This window comes from Phyllobates terribilis, unplaced genomic scaffold (assembly GCF_046119375.1).
Source record: "Phyllobates terribilis strain yellow unplaced genomic scaffold, ASM4611937v1 Scaffold_11__3_contigs__length_659146591, whole genome shotgun sequence".
In the NCBI taxonomy this organism is placed as follows: Eukaryota; Metazoa; Chordata; class Amphibia; order Anura; family Dendrobatidae; genus Phyllobates; species Phyllobates terribilis.
Genome location: NW_027362771.1, coordinates 331,988,697 through 332,016,228, shown reverse-complemented (window position 1 = coordinate 332,016,228; position 27,532 = coordinate 331,988,697). Strand labels below are relative to the sequence as shown.

At 44.6% G+C, this 27,532-nt stretch overlaps 1 protein-coding gene across 2 annotated transcripts in view; it reads right to left on the bottom strand.

Moving 5' to 3' along the window:
- Window positions 1-1,922: 1,922 nt before the first annotated feature.
- TBC1D2B (TBC1 domain family member 2B) overlaps window positions 1,923-27,532 on the bottom strand; it is a 64,165-nt gene continuing 38,555 nt past the window's right edge. For both annotated transcript variants that reach the window (XM_073652689.1, XM_073652690.1), the window contains exons 9-13: window positions 17,845-18,339; window positions 17,524-17,641; window positions 14,353-14,538; window positions 4,887-5,008; window positions 1,923-4,728 (exon numbers count right to left, since the gene is read on the bottom strand). In XM_073652689.1, the coding sequence (XP_073508790.1) occupies window positions 4,533-4,728; window positions 4,887-5,008; window positions 14,353-14,538; window positions 17,524-17,641; window positions 17,845-18,339 (1,117 nt within the window). In that variant the 3' untranslated portion in view covers window positions 1,923-4,532. The remainder of the gene's footprint in view (window positions 4,729-4,886; window positions 5,009-14,352; window positions 14,539-17,523; window positions 17,642-17,844; window positions 18,340-27,532) is intronic.

Sequence of the window (27,532 nt, the reverse complement as noted above, 5' to 3'; positions counted from 1 at the left end):
CTTAAAAACATGGATGACAAGCGGACAGAGGCTTAGATACGGTTAGTAATATTTTGCAAGCTGTTATATTTAATATTTTTGTTTTGGTTTTTAGATAACGTCACTAGGAACAAATGATGCAACAGGCAATTAACCGTTGGTAGGTCTCATCAAATCAGATTTTCATCAAATATTAAAAGGGGTTGTCCACTACTCAGACTTGAGAACAGCCTATACTCACCTCCGCTGCTGTTCCTGCGATGGTTGCACTGGCTCTCCCAGGGCTCATGTGACGTTATGCCATGCAAGCCCTGCAGACAATCAGCGATTGCTTCACTCTCACTTCCTTTGGATGTAGTTGACATTTGGAGGAAGTCAGAGCAGCAGCAGCAACAGTTCTCACTTCTTCTGGGTGTCAGTTTTGTTCGAAGGAAGTGGGAGTGAAGTGGTTACTGACTGATTGTCTGCAGGGCTTGTGTGGAATGTTACATGAGATCCTAAAGTATGATTGCCCTAACAGCTCTCAATACCACAGTATTATGGCTCCCATAGCTCATCACACAGTTTTATGGCCCCATAGCCCTCCTACCCACCAAAGTACAGAATGAGGACTCCAGGCCGTAATGATCTCCTACAACTCCCTATATGCAGAATGAGAACCCCCACAGTATGATCACCTATAGTCCCTCGCCCAAACCCCAACACAGTATGATGGCTACCTATACACTATATGATGGTCCCCCACGTATTTTGATCCCCCAAATACAGAATGGTGACCCCTATAGCCCAACACAGAAAGATGACCTCTATAATCGCCCAATATAGTATCATAGCCCAACATATTCCCCCCACAAATTTAAAAAAAAAAAAAAAAAACACTACTCACCTCGCCCTCGTTCCACCACGTGCTGCATCATTCTTTACTCTGTGCAGACGGAGGCTGCACATCAGTCTAGTGACGCCATTGCACCTGTTGTGCTGAGACACTCAGTTGTATATGCTGAATGGTGGAGTGGGTGTCAACAGCTCCCTCCTCCACCGCTATATTTACCTGCATCTTCAGGATGTAGATTCCAATTACATCTGGATGTTGGGTAAAGAGGGCAGCAGTGGCGTGCAGCCCATGGGCTACTGTTTCCAGCAATTCTGCTGTCCCCTTTCGGACATGAATGGCCAGAGCCGCATGTGGCCTGTGGGCCGTAGTTTGCCCAGGTCTGCTTTAAACCAATATTTGTTGGTTAATATTTAACATATTTCAAGACTACTTGTTTCTAAACATTCTATAAACTAATTAGGAGCATAAAAGTATTCTAAACACATAATCGGATGCAAGGCATGTAATCTAATATTAATTTGGGTGTAAACTGAGCCAGAGTCTTGGTGCACTTGCACATCCTTTACAATATGTGTTTGTTCCATTTTTTTTTTAATACATCTGATACATGAACGGTTCTTTGCATACTAAAATGAGGACAAATGGATATACACTAATGAAGATTTAGGCAATGAGAGCTGAACTAGAAGAATGAGACTAATAACTGATATCTTATTACATTATTTATTACATGTTAAATGTTGAAAGAGCAAATGGGAATGGCTGTGCACATACATCGGGCCCTTGGAAACCTCAAACACCAACATCAGCATGAGGACTGGCCCCTTTAAAGAACAAGTTCATTCATTTCCTTTCTTTCTTTCACGACTTTTTCCAAACAGAAAAAACAATAATCACATCTATAATACATATGGGAAGACACCTTCACAGTCGCTTATACTCGGGATCCATCCAGACAGATTCTTTTTCTTGCACACATGAGGTATGTGAACTGATTTGCTTTTTTTGTAAGAACTTGTTTTACAAGGATATGAATCTTCTTAAGAAAATTGAGAAGTATTTATGACCAGTCAGAAGTTTTGTTTAATTTTACTGTCATTATTTAAAAAAAAAAAAAAAAAAACACTGCTTGTTTTGATTCTGAAAGAAAAAATGGAAACTGTCTGAATGTCTCAAAAAGAAGTAATAAAATAGTGATTCAGGAATACAAAGAAAATTTCAGCAATTATTTTTTTTTTTACTGAAGGCAAAAATAAGATTGTGTAACACTGTAAAGTAACAATCGTCATGGCTGCAAGGCCTTTGCTGCTGGACCCACGTTTCAGAAATTACAGATATTCATAGAAATGTTACATCTGAATTCTGCGTCAATAGCTCACTTGGGATGGATCTGAATATGGCGATGGAGACTGCGCTAATTTAATGCAAATTCTGCTTTATGGACCAAGATGTCCAGAGTGTGAAGACATTACAGCATTTAGGATATTACTCTCCAGAAGAATTGTAGTAAAAAAACATTGAATCCCACCCTTCCTCCCCACAATCAAAGAAAAAAGGGGAAAAAAAAAAGTCTGAATAATGTTTTACACAGAGGGGTAAAGTGCTTACTTGTGGTCACCAAACTAAAACATGTCTTCTCTATTGTAATTTTCATAAACTTTTGGACTTTTTGGGAACTGTTGAGTCTGAATATCATTTTATAAACGAAAAAAAAAATGCACTGGATCCAATACGACACACAGGCCATGTTCTTCTCATGATAAAGACTAGGACAGATAGCTGATGCCATGGTGGTTGGCTTCAGTGTGGCTCTGCCAAGACTAAAGGAATGTAGTTCTCTAACAATTAAGGGTATATTCAGAACACAGATTTAATCCACCTTATACGTTTGAGGCTTTTATCTCATAAAAATGCTACATTTCAGGAATGTAAGAAAATATTAATGCTACATGCCATACATGCTGTAGGTGTACACAAAGTTTCTAGAATTTGGTTGGGGTCTCTGGTAGTTTTAATGGTAAGAATAATGCAGTCTACACTGATAGTACTCGTCATCTCCTGATAAAGCCGGAGAATAGCGAAACTCACATCAAAGTTTTCATTCCTTCACATGTACATCTTAGCTGTCGTCAAGTCTAAGGGTAAGTATAATTTTTTTTTTTTGTCTTCCTGACATATTTCTAGCAGCCATCATATTCTATTTGTATGATTGCTAGCTGGAGTCTGTATATGGTTATTGGGCATTTTACATCTTTTTTTTTCCTACCCCTCTAATACATTCATTATAAATTGTATACCCATTATAGAATTAATAAAGGATATTTCTGATATGTTTTATGGTCATTTTTACCCTTCATGTTTGGATGATAATCCATTTTGGTCATTGTAACTTACTCAAAGTTACTGAAACCGCCAATGGCTCCATTCAAGTCAATAGCTTATTGGGTATCAATTGGAAATCGGATTTGATATACCCGTCATGGCTTACAAACAGAAGCCACTACGATTGTGTGATCAAAGCCTAAATCGTAATATATCTGGATGCTCGTTTGTTGTGTAAGTGCCATCATGTATTCCTTATTAGTAAATCCTATGAGTTTAAAGCTTACCCAATAATGCAAAATGTAACCTTGATATAAATGCGGGTAGAAATAAACTTAATTAATTATACGTTTATAATACTGCTGCATTTATGTGTGTGTTTATGGAATTTAAGGCAAAAAAAGAATATAAAATTAATTGATATACATGCATATTGTAACATAAAAGAAAATACACGTGGTTAAAAGGTACCAAAAAAAAAAAAAAAGTGTAACAAAAATACTGTGCTAAAAAAATTCTTGGAATGATAGTAAAGTAACCACTCTACAACTAATATGTCTAAGTACTAAAAAGATTTTACCAAAAGTGCAAAATGTTGGCACCTGAATGCCTGATCCCTGGTGCCAATGTAACAAATTTACTTTCCAGCATGTTTTTTTACTGCTCTCATAAATTTTTTTCTGAAAGGGCTAAACCTGAAGTAATCAGCTTCTAAAAGTGCAGTGTTACATGTAACATCAGATGGCCATACATGTGAAATAGTTGTCAGGCAACAGCTATTTCTCCCAAATCCACCATAAAGATACATGCTCGGTTCAGCTGAGCAAGCATGTCTACTTCAATGGAGAATAGGTAACAATCCAGACCCATTGTACGAACAAACAATTGGCCATCCTTAGGTTCTCAACCTGGGGTACATGTAGCCCAGGGAGGACCAACAACGTCTCTAAGGGCACTTGCACTGAGTATGTGTAGCACAATATATGGCGGTAACTTACTCTACCACCTTCTAAAACAAATGACATCACTTCCCTTAGAAACACATTTATAATAACACGAGCTGCCAACACTTTTCCTGCCCACACAAATATCTCATGGATCTCAGTACTGCAGTAATCATTGGGTTGGGATATTAGCCCAAAGTGGCTGATAACATGGAACAACATATAGCCTTTTCGTTTAGTATCCCCTCTAACACTCAGGCACTGAATACATTCTGAGATCAAATGGCAGGTTTCTCATCTCAACATCATAAAGAAACATTTACCACATTTTTTCTAAGCAATTTGACACTGAATTGATATCCAGAGAGAGACTGCTAGAAGTTTAGAAATACGCTCAGCGTTATTTCACAAGTTTTTTTCTAGTGACCTCCATGATGGAAGGCTTTTGCGCCCTAATTGTCCTCATCATCGTCACTTATGAGATCTCGTCTTTCTGGGTTTGTCTCTCGTTCTCGTATAAAGTCTGCGCGGATAGCGTCCAACTCAGACAGCTCCAGTCGGACTTTCTCCAAGTGATACGTTCGGCGGTTGCGGATCTGGCGTAGAGGGAATGGGTTCATATCTACAAAGGCCATATTACTCAGTTTCCTGCAACAAAGGGTGAAAATGGTATAAAAATAAGTCTCACAATTGCCATTATCATTGCATATATATATGCAGACACTGATGTTCCTCTTTCTGTATGTACCGTTTACATTCTTGACATAACCTTATATACCGTATATTATAACAAGAATTCAACACACCTTGCATCAAGAATGGTCCGACTGAAGTATCGCAAATACTTAAAGATGGATGTAGAGTCGCGGAGCTTCAGAAAATCCTCTTCTTTATATTTGAACAAACCCAGAGCAAAACGAAAAATGACCTAATTCATGGAGAGAAAAATATTACACATGTAACTACAAATGTGCACAAAATGTAGCATAAAGTGGCAACCATAAAATGTAACTGCCTGTGTCTCCAGATCGGTGAAAGTAATATATTTTATACATTATACAGGGTGGGCCATTTATATGGATACACCTAAATAAAATGGGAATGGTTGGTGATATCAACTTCCTGTTTGTGGCACATTAGTATATGGGAGGGGGAAAACTTTTCCAGATGGGTGGTGACCATGGTGGCCATTTGAAGTCAGCCATTTTGGATCCAACTTTATTTTTTTCAATGGGAAGAGGGTCATGTGACACAAACGTATTGAGAATTTCATAAGAAAAACAATGGCGTGCTTGGTTTTAACGTAACTTTATTCTTTCATGAGTCATTTACAAGTTTCTCTTTGTTTACAGCCATTGACATGTCGCAGAGGTTAACACGTGAGGAGCGGATAGAAATTGTGTTGATGTCTGGTGGACGCAGTACCCGGGTCATTGCAGCAGATTTCAATGCAAGACACCCTACGAGACCACCCATCTCTCCCATGCTACAGTTAGCAAACTGCTTGCCAAATTTCGTGAAACAGGTTCAGTGTTGGATTTGCCAAAATGTGGACGCAAGAAAACTGTTACTAATGAAGAAACATCAGTGGCTGTCCTAGCTTCATTCAGCAAGAGCCCACAGCGTAGCACTCGCCGCATGTCACTGGAGAGTGGCATCAGTCGAAAAATCCCTTCGGTGGATATTAGCTACTCACAAATAGCACCCTTACAAAATCCAGCTGCTGCAGCATCTCATCGAGGATGACCCAGATCGGCGCACTGAATTTGCAGCATGGGCAAAACAATAATTGGTACAGGACCCTCAGTTTACAAAGAACATCTCCAAGCACCTTGGTATCCCAGTTACAACAGTGAGCAATGTTATTAAGAAGTTTGCCAAGCATGGAACCGTCAAGAACTTCCCTGAACGTTAGGGAATGAGGAAAATTGACAAGAGATGTCTTCAAAGGTTGGTGCAAATGGTGGAAAAAACACTACGTCAAACATCCAAAGACCTGAAAGCCAACCTGGAACAGTCTGGGGTCATGGTTTCAACAAGTACCATACGCTGCACATTAAACCAAGCAGAGCTTTATGGGCAAAGGCCAAGAAAGAACCATTGCTCAAGAAAAGACATAAAAAGGAACGACTGAGCTTTGCTGCATCTGGTACTGGAGGCCTTGACCGTATTCACAGGAAATCAAGAGCATTATCAAGAGATTTTAAGAGTGAAATGTCCTACCCAGTGTAAGAAAACTTGGTTTGAGTCGAAGATCATGGGTCCTCCAGGAAGACAATGACCCAAAGCACAAGTCCAGAAGTACACAGGAATGGTTGAAAAAGAAAGCCTTAGTTACTTACTGGTAACGGGATTTTTCGGAGCCAATGACAGCACGACGAGAGTGAGGAGCCGCCCATCAAGAAAGGAAACCTACAGGTTAAAAAGGGCGGCACCTCTCTCCAGCCTCAGTTTAAGTTAACAGAGCATGAGAGGACCGCCAAGGTTAATTACAACAACAAATTCATTTTAAGCCAATGACTTTAACCAACTTCCCGCGAGGGTGCAAAAAAGGAAATTAACTCAACGGGGATGCGAAACACCAGTGTAGGGTGGGAATATAAGGGTGCTGTCATGGGCTCCGAAAAATCCCGTTACCGGTAAGTAACTAAGGCTTTATTCGTACTCCCATGACAGCACCACGAGTACCACGATCTCCCAAAGGTGAGATCAGAGGAATCACCCAAATCCAACCTATAATGCCTATAGAAGGTGGAGGGAGAAGACCAGGTGGCAGCCTTACATATGTCTTCGATGGAAACCCCCATCTTCTCGGCCCAGGAGGTTGCTACTGCTCTGGTGGAGTGTGCCCTCAACCCCTCCGGTACTTCCTTAACTCCCGAAGAGTAGGCGAGGGTGATGGCCTCTTTAATCCACCTCGCAATCGTAGATTTTGAAGCTTTACAACCTTTCCTAGCCCCCTGATGGCATATAAATAGGGAACTATCTTTCCTAAAACTGTGTGAAACCTCCAGGTATTTAACTACGCACCTTCTAACATCTAATGTGTGTAGTTTCTCCTTCTTCTGGTTTTTAGGGGGAAAACAAAAAGTTGGAAGATTTACCTCCTGAGACCTATGGAATCGTGAGACTACCTTTGGAAGAAAGGCTGGGTCAGGCCTTAGTACAATTCTATCATCCAGAATTTGGGTAAATGGTGGGGATATAGAAAGAGCCTGTATGTCACTTACTCTTCTGGCTGAAGTCAGGGCAACCAACAGGGCTGTCTTAAGAAGAAGAATTTTATGGGAAGCTGAATCTAGGGGCTCGAAAGGAGGGTTAGTCAAGGCATTTAAGACCAGGTTTAAATCCCAGGGAGAGGATCTAGATTTAATAATAGGTCTACACCTAAAAGAGGCTTTTATAAACCATGCTACCCAATAATTAGCCGCTATATCGGAAGAAAATAAAGCACCTAAAGCCGAAACTTGTACTTTCAATGTACTAGTAGTAAGGCCCTGTTCTAAACCCCACTGTAGAAATTCTAGTATTTCCCCAATAGGGACCCCATCCTCTGGTTTGGACTTTGAAAGGGACAGGAACTTCCTCCAAGTTCTAGCGTAGATGCGGGTAGTGACGGGTTTTCTGCTACATAGGAGAGTGTTTACTACATTTGTGGAAAACCCTTTGCTGGTTAATAGTGCCCTTTCAAATTCCATGCCGTTAAATGGAGATTTGAGGCTGGAGGATGGGAAACTGGACACTGAGTGAGAAGGTCCGGAATCTCAGGAAGAACCCAGGAGTCCGATATCAACATTCTCCGGAGACAAGAGAACCATGGCCTCTTGGGCCAAAAGGGGCATATAAGGATCATTCTGACTTTGTATGCCCGGATTTTCGTTATGACTGACGGAAGCAGAACCATGGAAGGAAATGCATACGCCAAAGGAAACTCCCAGGGGACCATGAAGGCGTCCACTGCCAGGGGCCTTTCTCTGGGGTTTAGGGAACAAAACGTTGCCACCTTCCGATTGGATTTTGCCGTGAACAAGGCCACTGTTGGAAGACCCCACATTGCCACAATCTTGGAAAATATCTGAGGGTTCAAGGACCAGTCTCCTTCTTTTAGGGAACTGCGGCTGAGAAAATCTGCTTTGACGTTTTCTTTTCCTCTTAGGTGAACAGCAGAAAGGGAGAGAAGATGAACTTCTGCTTTCTGAAGAAGTCTGTCCGCTACTCGCATTAAGTCTTTTGAACGGGTTCCCCCTTGATGATTTATACACTGTGTGCAGAATTATTAGGCAAGTTGTATTTTAGAGGATTATTTTTATTATTGATCAACAACTATGTTCTCAATCAACCCAAAAGCCTCAAATATCCAAGCTTAATATTTTTGGAAGTTGGAGTGTTTTTTTTTTTAGATTTGGCCATCTTAGGAGGATATCTGTTTGTGCAGGTAACTATTACTGTGCAGAATTATTAGGCAACTTAATAAAAACCAAAAATAATCCCATCTCACTTGTTTATTTTCACCAGGTAAACCAATATTAGTGCACAAAATTTAGAAATAAACATTTCTGACATGCAAAAACAAAACCCCAAAAAATTAGTGATCAATATAGCCACCTTTCTTTATGATGACACTCAACAGCCTTACATCCATAGATTCTGTTAGTTGCTTGATCTGTTTTCGATCAACATTGCGTGCAGCAGCCACCACAGCCTCCCAGACACTGTTCTGAGAGGTGGTGTACTGTTTTGCCTCCCTGTAGATCTTACATTTTATGATGGACCACAGGTTCTCTATGGGGTTCAGATCAGAAAACAAGTGGGCCATTTCATTATTTTTTCTTCTTTTAGACCTTTACTGGCCAGCCACGCTGTGGTGTAGTTGGATGCATGTGATGGAGCATTGTCCTGCATGAAAATCATGTTTTTCTTGAACAATACTGACTTCTTCCTGTACCACTGCTTGAAGAAGTTGTCTTCCAGAAACTGGCAGTAGGTCTGGGAGTTGAGCTTCACTCCATCCTCAACCCAAAAAGGTCCCACAAGTTCATCTTTGATGATACCAGCCCATACCAGTACCCCACCTCCACCTTGCTGGCGTCGGAGTCGGAGTGGAGCTCTCTGCCCTTTATTGAGCCAGTCTCTGGCTATCCATCTGGCCTATCAAGAGTCACTCTCATTTCATCAGTCCATAAAACCTTTGAAAAGTCAGTCTTAAGATATTTCTTGGCCCATTCTTGACGTTTTATCTTATGTTTCTTGTTCAAAGGTGGTCGTTTTTAAGCCTTCCTTACCTTGGCCATGTCCCTGAGTATCGCACACCTTATGCTATTTGATACTCCAGTAATGTTGCAGCTCTGAAATATGGTAAAACTGGTGGCGAATGGCATCTTGGTAGCTTCACGCTTGATTTTCCTCAATTCATGGGCAGTTATTTTGCGCCTTTTTTGGCCAATACGCTTCTTGCGACCCTGTTGGCTATTTGCCATGAAACGCTTGATTGTTCGGTGATCACGCTTCAAAAGTTTGGAAATTTAAAGACTGCTGCATCCCTCTGCAAGACATCTCACAATTTTGGACTTTTCAAAGCCCGTCAAATCTCTCTTCTGACCCATTTTGCCAAAGGAAAGGAAGTTGTCTAATAATTAAGCACACCTTATATAGGGTGTTGATGTCATTAGACAACACCCCTGCTCATTACAGAGATGCACTTCACCAGATTTACTTAATTGGTAGTTGGCTCTCAAGCCTATGCAGCTTGGAGTAGGACAACATGTATAAAAAGTATCAAAGTGATCAAAATACGCATTTGCCTAATAATTCTGCAAGCGGTGTATATGCTACTGAGACTTGATTGTCCGAGAGTATACGGACATCCTGGCCCTGCAAATATACAAGGAACCCATTGAGCGCATAATCGACTGCCAGAAGTTCCTTAACATTCGAGGAAAACTGTACCTCATTCTCTGACCAGATCCCCTGAATTAAGTTACCTTCAAAATGAGCTCCCCAACCTGTAGCACTTGCATCTGTAGTCAAGACTGCAGTAGGTTTACATTCCCAAGGGACTCCCCTAGAAAGATTAGTGTATAACAACCACCAACGAAGGGATTGTAAGGAGCGGGGGGCCAAGGTAAACTCCCGGTCTAGATGTCCATCTAGAATTGAGTCGTTACATAATATATCCCATTGAAGAGCCCTTGAGTGAAATTGGGACCAACGCACCGCGGTAAAACTAGAGGTCAGGGTCCCTAATAATGACATGGCTTTACGGAGTGACATAGAGGGTCTATCCATACAATGTTTCACTAAACCCTGGATTTTTGCAATCTTTTCTTCTGATAAATGGCATAACTGTCTTTCTGAATCTAAAATGACCCCCAGGAACTGTTGAGTTTTTTGTGGGGTCAACCTAGATTTTTCCAGATTTAGAAACCAACCTAGGCCTTCAAGGACAGAAATTGTCACCTGAAGGTGGGCCTCGCACTGTACAAAGGAGTTCCCCACTATCAGGAAATCATCAAGGTAAGGGATTATTAAGATATCTTTTTCTCTTCGATGGGCCATAACTTCTGCCACTAGTTTGGTAAAAACTCTCGGGGCTATAGCCAACCCAAAGGGAAGGGCGGCATACTGGAAGTGTCTAACAACCCCTCTTATTTCAATGGCCACCCTTAAATACTTCTGATAATCCTTATGAATGGGAACATGGTAATATGCGTCTCTAAGATCCAGGACTACCATATAACAGTGGGGGAAAAGTAATTTTATTATCGATTTTAATGATTCCATTTTAAAGGTATCTATTTTAAGAAGGCTATTTAAGGATCTTAAATTTATAATTGTCCTGAAGCACCCATCTGGTTTGGGGGACCAGGAAGAGCGGGGAGTAGAATCCGTGTCCCTCTTCCGTTTTCGGAACCTCAATCAGGACGTTTTTCTTTATTAGGTCTTGAATCTCCGATACGAGGGCAGTCTGCCGCTCTGGGGAGGAACTAGAGGGAATAATCACAAATCTTCTGTAAGGAAGGGCTTGAAATTGAAATTTAAGACCAAATTTAAATCAGGCTCAAAATCCAATTGGTATGTGAAACACATTCCCAGGCAGGGAAAAACAATGACAATCTCCCTCCCACCTGGGCCGATTGTGATTCCCCTGGCTTCTGCTCATCTTTGGAAGAAGAACCAAAGAGTAGGCCTCTACCTTTGCGACCTCTTTCTTCGAATTTCTCCTGTTCTCTAAAAAAATTTTCTTCTTCGGACAAACTTCTTTTTCCGAAATGATCTCTTAAAAGAGGGTAGAGAAACAGACGGAAACCCCTTCTTAGGATCTCCAGCTTTTTCCAAAAGTTCATCCATGGTTTGGCCGAAAAGATATTCCCCCTCACAAGGAATTGTACAAAGTCTCGACTTCGTTTGTACATCTCCAAGCCAGCATTTAAGCCATAGGGCATGCCGAGCAGCATTTGACAGAGGTGAAAATTTTGCTGCCAGTCTAACTGAGTCCGTAGACGCGTCAGCAAGAAAGGAAGCTGCACCCTGGACCAGGGGGAGGGAAGAAATAATTTCCTTCCTGGAGACACCCTCTTTCAGTTGGTTGTCTAGCTGTTCCAGCCAGACCATCAGGGCTCTGGATGTGCAGGTGGCTGCCACTGCTGGTTTCAGGGCTCCTGCAGCTGTCTCCCATGCACCTTTCAAAAAGGTATCTGCTCGTCTGTCCAGGGGGTCTCTTAATGCTCCCATGTCGTCAAAGGGGAGAGTAGACTTTTTTGATGCCTTAGAAATGGCAACATCTAGCCTTGGTGCTTTTGACCAAGAGGAACATGCGGCATCATCAAATGGATACCTCCTTTTGAAGGAGGGAGGGATGCTGCCCTTCCTATCTGGCTTTTGCCACTCTCTATCAAGGAGATCTTTAATCTTAGTATTCACGGGGAAACATCTCTTCTTTTTCTGACCTAATCCCCCAAACATTACATCCTCCAAAGACTTTTCTGGTCTAGTGTCCACAATGCCCATGGTTGTTCGGACAGCTTTTACCAAGGCATCAACCTCATGCAGAGGAAAACATTGTCTATCAGACTCGCTATTAGAGGAAGAGAGGGAAGAGGAAGAAATGTCTGAGATATCAGAGTCTGAGCCTGGCCGAGGGTCCTGAGGAGAATGCCTGGTCTCAGAATTTCCTCGCAAAGCCTTGCCCATTTCTTCTTTAATTAAAGTTTTTAGACCTAAGGAAAACCCCGGGGTTTCTTCCGTCATTACCTTGTCAATATAAGGTTGCCACAATTTCTTAATATATGCATCAGGGAGCGGATTGCTGCATAGGGCACATTCCTTATGTCTTGATTTAAATGAACATTTCTTGCTCTGAAAAAATTACAGACAGAAGTAGGAGAAGAATTAGTAGAACTTTCACAAAGATTCCACTTACCCCTTGGAATAAGTGGTACCGTAGAAGCAGAGGAATCCTTCTTAACCGGCGGAGGATCATGCCAAACAACAGGACCTTCCTTCCTGCTTTTTGCGGTGAACTTCCTAGTCGAACGATTGGACCCAGACCGGGAAATGACGTTGTACCGCCTGTTGTGAGGGCTCCCCAGAGGGCTGCTCCTGCAGCAGTTGTTCTTGCTGAGGTGATAGCTGCTCTTGTGTATCTCCCATGTTACCAAAAAGAAAACAATGGGCTGGGAAGCACCTCTGTATGTTGCCAGTTCTTTTTATACTGGTACCTGTGTGGTGGGTCCCCGGAAAGAACCTCCTCCTCCCCCCCCAGGTGGGCTGATCACTGCCACCCAGCAGCACTGGCGGGACGCCCCTTGTCCGGTGAAACGTGTCCTGCTCCGGCGTTCCCCCTGCGCTCCGGAAACACGTCACAGGGCCGCGCCTGTCACGTTCCCCGCCGGCGTGTCCCAGATCCCTTGCATAGTTTAGCAGGGGGGGGGGGGGTTGCCCGCATGCGGTCCCACACATAGCGGACCATCCACCTCCAAGAGGGGATGTCACGCTGACCGCAAAGCGCATGGAGGTGCCCCAATGAGCCCTACCGTGGCGTCTCCAGAGTCAGGACCGACTAGGGCAGGAACTTCACCGCTGGGCCAAGAGACCATTTCTTCATCCTGCAGGTAAGCCTGATAGGTCTCCCATCAAGGACAGGAAACCTAAACTGAGGCGGGACAGAGGTGCCGCTCTTTTTAACCTGTAGGTTTCCTGTCCTTGATGGGTGGATCCTCTCTCTCGTGGTGCTGTCATGGAAGTACGAATAAAAATGGACTCTTTTAAAATGGCTAGCAATGAGTCCTAACCTCAATCCCACTGCAAATCTTTGGGGTGAGCTGAAATCTGCCATTGGGAAAAAGAACCCTGCAAACATTCAAGAGCTTGAACAAACTGCAAAGGAAGATGGGAGAAAATTCCAGCGGAGAAGTGCAAGAAGCTTATAGATGGCTACAAGAAATGTTTGGAGGCTGTCATCAATGTCAAAGGGTGTGCAACCAAGTATTAATTAGGGGTGCCTTTATTGCTGCACATGCTGTTTATTCTGCTCCTTCTTTGAAATTGCAACATGGAAGTTGAAAAACAATGTGTTATTGTTGCATTACTTTGGACCAATAATTAAAAATTTCTGAGGATATAACTTTGGTACATTTCCATTCATTTCTGAAGATGTTGTACCGTTTATGAAAAAAATAAAGGGGTGCCAATAATGGTGAGCAGCACTGTACATACACACACAAACATATTTTATACATTATACAAATATTTTTTACAATATATCTAAAAGATGGAGCAACTGGATTTATGGTGAATCTGACATCATGTAAAAAACACCATAGTAAAGGCAAAATATTTATCCTCTGACCAGTGTAAATGCATTGGCGACAGGTAACATAAGAATATCTTTAGATTTGAATGTAGAGAGAACAAAGTACATAAAGTGTCATGTGAAAGCAAAGCAATTGTAAATTTACACAACATTTTATTGTAAAATGTAACTGGAAGTGTTAGAACATTCTTTGTCCATCACAAGGGATGCCATTTTGGAAATTATTGTACCAATGAAGCACATGCTTGCTTGTGTAGGAGCGGAGAGGCTGCAGAGTGATATTTTGGCATGGACATAAAAACCACCTAGACGCCATTACCCAGGATCTCTGATGAAAAAAACATGGCTTCCAGACTACATAGGAGATGCACATTAACTATATGACATACTAGTCAGCTGTGCGCATTATGAGAACGTAACAAGAAGAAAAGCGTTGAAACATTTACAATCTGCATATTTACCTTAGATCCTTCATATAGGAAAGTGTCCCATATTCTAAAGAATATGTCACTAGCCACGCTGTCCACAAATACCACTAGGAACCAGTTAAATGTGATCAATGTGTAATCCACCTTGTGCTGCTCAAAATGTGCATTGAGACGAGGCAACTTCTCACTCATCAGGTCCTTGAAAACTCTCTGATCCACCTGTACAAAAAAACAGGAGATATTCAGGTTTAACTCCCGCTCTACACTTAGTTTAGCATACACACATACAGTAGCTCTATAATATGGTTGGAAAAAAGACAAGTATCCATTGAGATTAATCGGGGGATGGGAAAGGATCAAGGGAGTGGTATCTGTATAATCATAATGCTTGTACAAATCAGCCAACAAAGGGCAAATTTTTCCCCAAGGATCCTTCGAGGCAACTGACTAAGTCAACATTCAGAACAAGAACTTAACACATTTACAAAAGTATTTGTTATTTTCTTCTATAATTAAAAGAAAAAAAGAAAGAATCCAAGCCTTCTTTGACACCATAGATGGCTCCTGCTGTGACCAGCTCTGGAGGTTGATCATTCTACAGATGTATAGTTCTCATGGTAAGGAAGGCCTGTCTCCTCTGGAGATTGAACCATGCCCTCTTGTCTTTTCAGGGAGTTCTACATGAAACCACTTTTGACCAGTGCACAAATACACCGGTGGTAATACGTGGTCTGGTCACAGTGTGGCAGTATTTATCCATTGTATGTGGTATTATTGGCCTTGGTACAGTGGATTGTGTTGTGCATGGAGGTCACTTGTTCTCTCTGATACCAATAAGGAGAAGATTCTTTATTTCCAATAAAGATTAATTACTTGGGCGTTTAACCCCTCCCTGTCCTGTGATTATTAGACAGTAGCAATTATACACTTACAGAGGTTCTCTGGTGAAAACAAGTAATCTCCTATCTTAAGGACACATTCACACGTTCAGTATTTGGTCAGTATTTTACATCAGTATTTGTAAGCCAAAACCAGGAGTGGGTGATAAATGCAGAAGTGGTGACGTGTTTCTATTATACTTTTCCTCTGACTGTTCCACTCCTGATTTTGGCTTACAAATAAATTATGTAAAATATTTAACGTGTGAACCTGGCCTGATGATAAGTGCTAAATTATTGATTGGTGGGGGTCTCACTGCTGGGACCCGCACCGATCGGCAGAATGTAGAACTTTTATCCCCATTAAAATGGAGCTCATGTGCGACTTGACCGCTTATCCATTAATTCCCTCAGTGGCTGCACTCGCTGCACTTGGCATTTTCTGGCAGTGCCAAAAACGATGCATGTAGCTGCGGTCAGACATCAGACCTGCCACTGCATTTTAAAAAGGGATAAAAGTGCCCTGTCAGGGATAAACGTTACCGATTCTTCTGATCGGAGCAGTTTCCAATGATCGGATTTTTTCCAAGAGTGGGTGGTGGGACTGTGGAAGGTTCGAGGGGTGGAGGAGGAGATGGGATGGAGCCTGGGCAGAGGCTAAAGAGGGCCTGAAAATTTTGCCAGTATGGGGCTTTATATGGAACGCAAGTATTCTTTTTCTTGTACAAATGACAAAATAACTGGCAGATCACTCACAAGTGGTTCAAAACTAGAAACGCTCCGATTACATTATAGATCTTATACTTCATGCTTCTTATTTTATTGTGTATTTTATTTTTAAATGTAAAACTAGACATGTTCAGCTATAGTAGGTGTGAACAGGTGCAAGCTAAGAGAGCCAATCTATAGAACTAACAAATTAAAGCTGCAATCTGAAACACTATAAAATGTTCCAATTTCATATATTCAGTGTTTACATACTATAGCGTTTCAGAGTGCATCTTAATTTGTCAGTTATATAAAGTGGCTCTCTTCGCTTGCACCTATTCACACTTGTCTTTTTCTGTTTGGAAGTGCCAGTCAGTTTTGATATTTGCAATACATGCCCTCTGATTGAGCACTCCTCCCATCAGCCTAAGGCTTTTTCAAATAGGGCTTGATCATACCTGCCCATATAATTGTAGATGTTTAGCCCGGGAGAGGCATCATGTTAGGTTTGGGGTCCCAACAAAGGGGTTCACCTTGTCGCTGGCTATTGGGCTCCCATGAATTGGCCAATTTGTGCGCGAAGTACCTTCATTTATTAACATGTTTTCTACAGCAGTAATGCAGTTCCTGTATCATATATTTAATGTCTAGATGCCATAGCGTTTCAGAGTGCAGCTTTAATTTGTTAGTCATGTAGAGTGGCTCTAGTAGGTGTCATACAAGCCTATACTTTGGCTGTTTAGTGCTAACAAAGAGCTCTACAACAGCAAAAATATTCTAAAGCAACACCGAACATATATGATAATTCTAATCAAATACAATTCTGACTGATGCGATTAGAGAAACTGTTTCACTACAGTAAGTAGCTGTAGAAAATCACCCGATCATCACTATTCAGCATTTACTCAGGAAGGGAATTCAAGATTATTGTAGGAAACGCCACCCAATTCACATCTTTAATACACGATAATATGTGCCCGAGACTAAATATAATACGACCTTGTCAGCTGTTTTGACCCAGCATGAAGGGGATTCAACTTTGGATTCTTCATACAGTATTCATTAATTTATTATGCTTATATAGCACCATCAAATTCTGCAGCACTGTACAAACATTATCAGCACTGTCCCCATCGGGGCTCACAATCTAAATTCCCTATCAGTATGTCTTTGGAGTGTGGGAGGAAACCAGAGAACCCAGAAGAAACTGGTTCTGCAAAAAACAAGCCTCATAAATCTATGTCAGAGAAATCACAAAGTTATGCCAGAATGAAAAGGGAGGAAAAACTGAAAGTACAAAACAGTAAAAAAAAAAAAATCACCCAGCCATGGAGAGGTAAACTATATGCCTCCCACTGAAATAAATGTGACCATTCTCAGACTTCCCTAGACAGTGTATGGAGCTGCAGTGTTCTGGCCCTGTACACTGCAAGCTTCTAATGGCTCAGGACCTTCTAACAGCTGATCGTGGGGTGTCAGGTCTTGGATAGCTCAGAAATAGTTTAGTCCTGGACAAACCCTTTAAGTCTACTAAAATACATTTCAGCATAACCAGAAAGTAATATAAATAAGTTTTAAATACGCCTGGGTTGAATACCAGGATACATGCAATAGATACCTGGGATCCTAGAAGAGTTTTGGTGTAGTAATCACGTGGCATGAAGACCTCCACTATGGTAACCAAGCACCAAAAGGCATCCTCCTGATCAAGGTAAAGGAGAGCAATAGCAGCCAGCCTAGAATGAAAGAACACACGTTTTACATACACATTGCATGAAAGACTGAGCAGTAATCCCTTTTTATTGCCCAATGACATTTTGCTAACCAGGGCTACATTATTAGTAGCTACATGCTTGTGGTCCTCAGAAGTGTATTTCTATTCTAACTTGATATATGTGATAAAAGAGAGAAGGCTGATCCGAACACAAATAGCCCTCACCGATTCAATCCCTGGCAGTAGCCAATATCTGGATTCCTCCAAGAATAAGCCAACAAGACATTGCGTAGCTTCTGAATGCCCTCCGAGGTGGGCGAGGTGTAATGCTTGTTGTTGGGAAGTGTCCTCATGAGATCCAACTCTATCTGCTTTGATGCTGGGTTTTGTTTTTCAAGAGCTTTTTGGAGGAGACCTTGGAAATATCCAGGAGGTTTCTCTTCCTTTAGTTTCTTAATATGTAGGTTTACAAACATCTTCCACATTTTAGAGCGATGCTGGTGAGGTATCCCATTGCGGACAAGACTCTTGAGCTCTGGTGAATGGACCATCTCACGATTTACTGTACTGGCAAAATAGTTTTCCCATTTCACCACTGTTGAAATTTCTTGGCTCTCTGACAGAGACAAAGACTTCAGATCAAGGGCCCTTACTCTTGCCACCAGTTTTTCCTCATCGTCATCTTCAGGGATGTTTTGGAATCCGTATATATCATATTTGCTACATAGAAAGAGATTACTGAATTAGCTGAGTGCAAAATTAACACATGAAAGAATAGAACTTAGCAAAAATGTAGATAAATATCCCAAACACACTTCTGCACAAACTCCTATTTCATAACTTTTTTTGATGGGACATATTGCACAGTGTCCTGAGAAGGGTAGTTCTCTGATGATTATTTTTCCCTAAATGTGGTAGGACCCACAGTGATCAGCAAAATATGTAATACCTGGGTACAAACCTGTGGAAGAGAACTAGTCACCTCCAGAATGCTATTTTCCTGCAGATATAGGGGTAATCTGCAGGTAAATAGCATTTACATCATGTCTGGCAGGCTTACTGGAAGAGTGATTACAAGAAGAAAATTAAGTTATATCCTCCCTGCATGCTTACAGTCACCGGGGCGGTGCATGGAGCAGTTACAGTCACAGCTCACTACACAGTGGGCGTATTGAAATAACTCCCCGGCATAATGATTGACAGCCTGCTGTGCAGTGTATGTGTGTCATCCCAGGCCTGGATGCCACAAATAATAAAGGCTGTGTCTGAGAGCAGGAGGGAGGTTCCCTGGTTAGGGACAATTAGCATACAGCACCTCCTGTCCCAGGCCAGTAGGGGGAGATGGCTGCCCCTATAAAAGCTGGAACTGGGGGCAGGGTTAGAGAGAACTGGACGACCTAGCTCAGGAGTGAGACTAGTCCCAGAGAAGGAGGGACAGTTCAGCTGTAGCTGAGGAGGTCGTGAGGCAGTGGAGAAGCCACGAGCCAGGGACGTACGGCGCTGAGAGCCTGTCCTTTGGCCTAAAAAGCCCGGAGGCTCCGCCACAACAGAAGGGACCAGCAAAGCCAAGAGAGGTCAGAGGTAACAGGAGCCCAAGTTGCAAGCCATACGGGTGAGAATACACGGCACGCTCAGGGACGTGGGCTATTTTACCACTAAAGGGGGAACTAGTCAGAAAGGGCATAGAGAGCACGGTAGGCCTACACCCTCACCCTGACCAGAGGGGCTTCCCGAGTGTTCTCAGACATCCAAGCCCCCTTCTAGCCGGTACTGCTGTTGGGTCATCACCACCTGTTACAATAAAGACCCTGAACTGTTTAAGCGGATTCTGCATTCTGACTATCGTGGCCGGAACTATCACCCCCAACATCCACCTACACTGCCCTGGGGCTACACTTCTCCCGTGGGGAGTTATACCATTCCTGTGCTGCTCACCAACATCAGCCCCAGCGGTCTGTCCTGCAGCGGCGGTTATCCCTGACCGCAATCCACGGGTGGCGCAGTCAGACTTTCACATGTCTATATATATATATATCTATATATCTATATATATTATACACACAGAGTGGTCCAAAAGTAGGTGGACAGAAAGTGTAATAAGGTTATGAAGGGCGAGATTTATCAAACATGATGTAAAGTGTAACTGGCTCAGTTGCCCTTAGCAACCAATCAGATTCCACTTTTCATTCCTCACAGACTCTTTGGAAAATGAAAGGTGGAATCTGATTGGTTGCTAAGGGCAACTGAGCCAGTTTCACAGATCGATCTCCCCCAAATCTGTTTTCTTATCAGAAAACACATAATGGCAAATAATTTAAATACAGAAATAAAGAAAATGGATTTTAACAGAGTATTGGAAATCTCAAAATGCTGAAACTGTTAGAGCAAATTGGGTTGAAACATTTGGTACTCAAGCCCCAAAGAGACAAACCATTTACCACATTCGTGACAAATTCAATGCCACTGGCTCAATCCTTAATGCTCCAAAAACTGGTCGACCCAAAACAGTCTGTACAGAAGATAATAAACTACTTGTTGCTGAAACATTCGTTCAGAGTCCAAAAAAGTCCACAGAAGAGCCTCTTAGGAATTGGGAATTTCATGAGCTTCTATCATGCGAATCCTGAAATCTATTGGGTGGAAAGTTTATCGTCCACGTCTAATTCATGGGTTATTGGAGGATGATCCAGACAGGCGGCTGCAATTTAGTGAGATTATGCTTAATGAAACTGAAGAAAATCCAGTAGTTTTAGATAACATTATGTGGAGTGATGAAGCTTCTTTCAAATTATCGGCCATATTAACAGACATAATTGTATTTACTGGTATAATGAGAACAAGCATTTAACATTAGAGCAACAACTAAATGAGCCTGGTGTCAATGTTTGGGGTGGTATTTCAAGTTTTGGTGTTTTAGGACCAATATTTTTTGATGGAACAGTCACAGGAGATCAGTATCTTGAAATTCTAATGAATCAAATTGTTCCCCAGTTACAGCAACGGCCTAATTCAAATGCTATTATTTTCTGTCCACCTACTTTTGGACCACCCTGTATATATATCTATCTATCTATCTATCTATATAAAGAGACTGCCACCATTACAGCTTGACACCCTGAGCACGGGACCGGGTTGCCACTACTACCCCCATCAGCACCGCGCAACCTAGAGACCCGGTCTTGAGTACCCCACGGCCCAGGGGGCGAGTCAGCTTTTTGGCGTAGTCGGCAGGATTGTGACCAACCCGCCACAACGGATATTGCGTGCCTGAAAAGACTTTATACTTACCTGAGTGAAGTTTCCCGCCATTCGGGGCCGTTTCCCGCCAAAAGGCGCCATCTTCGGGACGCCGCGCGGGAAGAAGAGGGGCGTGGACACCAAAAACCGCGCGAGACCTGACGCCCCGCCCTACGTCCAGACGCTGCGCAAGGTCCTGGAAGGAGATCCAGCGGACGCTGACGTCATCACCCCGCGACGCAAGGTCCTCACCCAGAGCATCGCGAGCGGAGCCGCGGCCTACAGAAGAGGATCGTCGGAAGGTAGGCCACGGTTGACTAGGGGGGAGGAAGATGTCGGAAGCGGAGGGGCCCACTACCACCAGCGTGGCTGCAGCAGCGGTGATGCCGTTTTCCATGCCCTATATCCCCGGAGCGACCTGGCTGCCCAAGTACTCAGGGGAATCCCATACATTAAGTGACTTTAAGGAAAGATTGTACAGTTTATTTAAAGTCTATCCCCTAACAGAAGAACAGAAAATCAGCAAACTGACAGGGCAGTTAACTGGTGCGGCCCAGCGGGAGGTAAAATCATGGCCAGCTGAGGAGAAAAGGACTGTAAAGGACATTTTGGCCCGGCTGCGGGGTACCTTTGACACCCGCACCTCAGCTGAAATTAAAATGCGGTTCTACGGATGTAAGCAGCGGACACAGGACAGCATCAGAGACTATGCCCTAAATTTACAGGAAGCCTTGGGAGCAATCAAACAAGCTGACCCTGGCAGCGTGCAGGATACAGATAAACTATTGACTGACCAGTTCATAGAAGGTCTGCTGTCTAGCGCCCATAGAACCCAGCTGCGCCTCAAGGCCCTACAGAACCCCGATTTGACTTTTGCACAGTTTAAAGAAAGGGCCATCTGGGTGCTCCGAGAACCCACACCAGGTGGCGCTGTAGCTTCCCGGCGTCCTGCCATTAAATACCACCAGGGGGGCGGCGCCCTACCCTGCAGACCTTGTGGGGGCTGATGCGCAGGCCCTAAACCCATCCCCGTCTGCAAACCTGCACCATCAGGTCCAAGAACTAACAGAGTGTTGCCGCATTGACCAGGACCGTACAGTCGTTACAGATAGACCCGTCAGGACCAATCAAGCTGGCTTCCAGTCCGGAGGATGTCCCGTGGCGTCGACAGAGGAGGATCCCGACGTTCAGAGGGAGGCCCACAGACCGCTACGCTGAGGATGGACAGCCGATTTGCCGCCGTTGCGACCAGCCAGGACACATAGCCAGGTACTGTACTTTAAACGGGTCCGACCTGGGGCAGAGGGCCAACCCCCAGGCATAAGGTCACCAGGCCCGTCTAATTGGCGCGATAAGTACGTGGGGGGACGCCCGGTTTTACCTGTAGTGCTGGACGGTATCCCCATGAGTGCACTGCTGGACACTGGGTCTCAAATGACTACCATCCCCTATGTACTTTTCAAGCAGTACAGGAGTGACACTGATATAACCCGTTATCCAGACGATGACTTGAGCATCATCGTCAGCAATGGTCAACCCGTGCCGCAGGTGGGTTTCAGGGAGATGACCATGAAGATTGGTAAGGTTGAACTGCCGGCACAGGGAGTGATTATTGTGGACATTGACCGTCGAGAAAGTCACCCTAAAATAACCTTGGGTACTAACGTGATTGAAAATGGTCTTTCAGAAGTAATTGTAATTTTGCAGCAGGTGGCGATGAATGCTAGCTCAAGCTAACAGAGGGTCCTCCAGAAAGAGATAAGAGCCTTGATGAGACGGCAACAGGTAGAACTGTCTGGTGGCGAGATAGGTAGCATGAGGATGAGCGACCCGTTCCCCATTGCCATGCCTCCCAAAAGTGAAATGATGATCTGGTGTCGGACTGCAATCGGGTTAAGAGGAAGAGACTACCAAGCCATGGTAGAACCCGTGTACTCAGACAGCAGGCCCACCATTTTGACAGCCCGGGGGGTGGTTGATGTCCACCATGGAATGGTGCCCGTCTGGATCTTAAACATTGGGGAAAGGGAAGTAAACTTGCCCCGGTACGCTACATTAGCCAAATTGTTTGCTGTAGAACACAATGCTCTCAGGGTCGTGGAACCCTTGCCTCCATCTCCCCCGGTGGAGGATAATGGCTCCCAGAAACACAAGGAGGACTGGTGCCAGAAACTCCATGTGGGTGCTGACTCCACTCCCTTGCACCAAAAACAAGGAGTCTACCGGGTGGTTCAGGAGTACGAGAGAATCTTTAGTAAGCACCCGCTAGACTTCAGCAGAGTGAAAGGGGTAGAACAGCACATTCCCACGGGGAGCCACCCACCAATAAAAGAAAGATACAGACCTGTACCCCCTGCACACTATCAGAACGCAAAGGGCATGCTGAGAGAAATGAAAGAAGCCGGGGTCATTAGAGACAGTTGTAGCCCCTGGGCAGCCCCCTTGGTTCTGGTAAAAAAGAAAGACAGTACTATGAGAATGTGCGTGGACTATAGACAGGTCAATCGTATCACCCATAAAGACGCATACCCGTTGCCTAGAATAGAGGAGTCTTGGGCCACACTAAAATCAGCTAATTTCTTCTCTACTTTGGACCTTACTAGCGGGTACTGGCAGGTTCCTGTGGCAGAGGCTGACAAGGAGAAGACTGCCTTCACCACCCCGATGGGATTAAGTGAATTCAACTGTAAGCCATTTGGGCTCTGCAACGCACCCGGGACCTTCCAGAGGCTGATGGAATGCTGTCTAGGGCACCGAAACTTTGAGACGGTCCTAATTTACATGGACGACGTGATTGTATATTCAAAGACCTACGAGGACCATCTGAAACACCTGGCAGAGGTGTTCGAAGCCCTGGCAGGCTTTGGCCTGAAGGTGAAGCCCTCAAAAGTGTCACCTGTTGAAACCGAAGGTACAGTACCTAGGACACTTGGTGAGAGCAGAGGGAGTAGCCCCCGACCCCGACAAGGTTACAGTAATCAAGAGCTGGCCTAGCCCCTCTAACATCAAAGAAGTGAGGCAATTCCTCGGGTTGGTAGGCTACTACCGAAGGTTCATCCCCGGGTTCACCAAGATGGCAGCTCCAATGCAGGACCTCCTGATAGGTCAGTCTAAATCCAGAAGTCACAAGCCACCCTTCAAGTGGGATAAGTTGGAAGAAGATTCCTTCCGCCAGCTGAAAATGGCCCTCACGGGGGATGAAATTCTGGCCTACCCTGATTATGGCCAGCCTTTTATCCTCCACACCGATGCCAGTAATGTGGGGCTAGGAGCAGTACTGTCCCAAAATAAACAGGGCAGGGAACGAGTGATAGCGTATGCCAGCCGGAAGCTAAGGCTCACTGAAAGAAACCCGGAGAATTACAGCTCCTTCAAGCTAGAATTCTTGGCAGTGGTGTGGGCCGTCACAGAACGGTTTAAACATTACCTGGCCTCCGCAAAGTTCACTGTGTGCACGGACAACAACCCGTTGACACACCTGGACAATGCAAGACTAGGTGCCCTAGAACAGCGGTGGATGGCCCGGCTATCAAATTATGACTTCACAATCAAATACCGGGCGGGCAGAACCAACGCCAATGCAGACGCCCTATCAAGAATGCCCCACCTACCCGAAGGAGAAGACGACTCAGAAGAGCTGGAGGAAGTAGAGCTCCCTGCGTTCCACCGGTATGGGGCCACTCAGTATTCTCACCGGGTAAGAGACAAAGACCTAACCACCGTCATGTTCAACTCCTTACCCCACCACGGCTGGGCTGAAACGCAAGATAGTGACCCTGCAATTCGCCTGGTGAAAGACATGTTAACCTAGGCAGACGCTAGCCCTGGCCCGGACGCTCCAGAGGAAGCCAAGCAGTTATGGAAGGAGAAAAGCAGGCTATTCCTCTACGAAGGAAAGCTGTGCAGAAGGTTTGTCAACCACCGGACGCACAAGCTGATCTGGCAGGCAGTGGTCCGAAGAAAAGATGCAGCAATGGTCCTGGAGGCCTACCATGATAGAGCGGGACATTTCGGGTGGAAGAAACTGGAGTTCCTACTGAGAGAGCGGTTCTTCTGGATCGGTATGAGAGGGGCCATAGAGAAGTGGTGCAGGGACAGCGGCCCATGTAACCTCAGAAGGAAGGACCGTACCAGCCAGAAGACACCCTTGAGGCCCATCGTCACCAGGCAGCCTCTTGAGCTGGTAGCTCTGGACCATGTGAAATTGGCTCCAAGCCGGTCGGGCTACGTCTATGCCCTGACAATAGTGGATCACTATTCACGGTTCCTGGTGGTGGTTCCTGTTAAACACTTGACAGCCCAAACAGCGGCCAGAGCCTTCCAACATCACTTCTGCCGTCCACACGGGTATCCGGAACAGGTCTTGACAGATCAAGGTTCAGCGTTCGAGGCGGAAATCTTCCAGGAGTTCTGCAACCTCTACGGCTGTAAGAAGATTCGGACAACGCCTTACCACCCGCAAACCAAAGGGCTGTGTGAGAAAATGAATAATATCGTCATTGATCTCCTCAAGACGTTGCCCCTGGAAGAAAGCAGCCTGTGGCCGGAGAAGCTGCCAGACCTGATAGACTTATACAACCATATCCCGGTGAATGCCACAAATTGCACCCCGGCTTACCTGATGAGAGCAAGACCAGGTAAGCTGCCGGTAGACCTGGAGATGGGAGTCCTGACACCCGAGGACACCTCCCCAGACGCTGACTGGGATACGGAACGGCAGTTAAAGTACAAGAAGGTACAGGAGAGTGTGGAGAGGAGTCTGGCTCAAGCGAGAGAAAAGCAAGAGAGACTCTAACCAACACGCCCCTGCTGGTCCCCTGGAACCTGGCGAGCAGGTCCTGAAGCGGAAGAGAAGGCTTCACAAGCTAGATGACCAGTGGGAAAGAGACCCGTACACAGTACTGCAGTCCTTCACGTGGCGGGATAGCTTTTACATTATTTTGAGCAAAATTATGTTTACTAAATACCCTTTATTATTTATTATTATTTTTGCACTGTGCGATCTATCCATTTACTTCCAGTTGTTTGGGTATTTTGCTTGTTTTTGTTTTTTCACAGTACTGCAGTCCAACCACAACAACCCGAAGGTATGCGTAATTACCAAGGATGGAGGAGAAACCACTAGCACCATCTTCAGAGACCACCTAAAAAGGTGCCCCGAGCAACTACAGAGTGCAGGAGACGATCAAGATGACCTTGAACCTGCAGAGGACAAGGAAGAAATGATCAGCACAGTTCTTGGAGAGTTTCCCCGGTCCTGGACTCAGATAAACGACGCAATAGTGGTACCCGTCCTACACTTCCTTCAACCAACCCAGCAGAAACCTACAGGAGAGCGCAGGAAGAATCAGAGGAACAAGCAGCCCCGGACGCAGAAGAACCCATGCCAGCACCCCAGGAAAGTCAACCCTTTGCTGACAGTGAGCCTGCCATGCCTGCGGTAAGCCAAAGGACCCGCAGACAGCTGCCTGCACTGCCTGTAAACCCAGCTAGTAGCTGTACCCTAAATGCTAGTGGGGAAAACCAGGTTAGACCACCACCAGACAGTGGGTTACGTACGTCAACCCGGAGCACTAGGGGGCAGATAACCGCTCGCTGGAAAATATAGGGTGTGTAAAGAACTGTAAATAACCCTTATAAATAGTCGTCAAATGTTCAAACAGTTAATTGCATGACCAGTAATTATGTTTTTTCAGTTTCTTTCAGTTGACTATATGGACTAACAGGTTATGAACTTTGAGTAACCGGGACTTTCTTGTAAAATATGTTCGGAGCTTAACCAAAGGAATGAATAAAGACTGTCAAGGACTCGGGGCAAGGACAGACCCCCACCTGGTTAAGGCTCCCCTTGTGTTAGTGACATGGACACCCGGTCACAGACCACACTGTGACCTAAAGAACTCAATTGTTTTGTTTGCTGCCATTTATTAATGTTGTGTTTATGGTCGTGCATATGTTACCCTGTTTGTTTTTGGCCAAAAAGGCTTAGTCCCGGAGTACTAAACTTTTACTAGGTGGGAATGTGACACCCCAGGCCTGGATGCCACAAATAATAAAGGCTGTGGCTGAGAGCATGAGGGAGGTTCCCTGGTTAGAGACAATTAGCATACAGCACCTCCTGTCCCAGGCCAGTAGGGGGAGCTGGCTGCCCCTATAAAAGCTGGAACTGGTGGCAGGGTTAGAGAGAACTGGACGACCTAGCTCAGGAGTGAGACTAGTCCCAGAGAAGGAGGGACAGTTCAGCTGTAGCTGAGGAGGTCGTGAGGCAGTGGAGAAGCCACGAGCCAGGGACGTACGGCGCTGAGAGCCTGTCCTGGCAGAAAGGGAGAACTACCTACCGGACATTAGAGTCTTTACAGCCGCGGACCCCAAGTCCAGCAGCAGAGAACCAATCCGCGAGGGATTTCATGTCATTTGGCCTAAAAAGCCCAGAGGCTCCGCCACAACAGAAAGGACAGCAAAGCCAAGAGAGGTCAGAGGTAACAGGAGCCCAAGTTGCAAGCCATACGGGTGAGAATACACGGCACGCTCAGGGACGTGGGCTATTTTACCACTAAAGGGGGAACTAGTCAGAAAGGGCATAGAGAGCACGGTAGGCCTACACCCTCACCCTGACCAGAGGTGCTTCCCGAGTGTTCTCAGACATCCAAGCCCCCTTCTAGCCGGTACTGCTGTT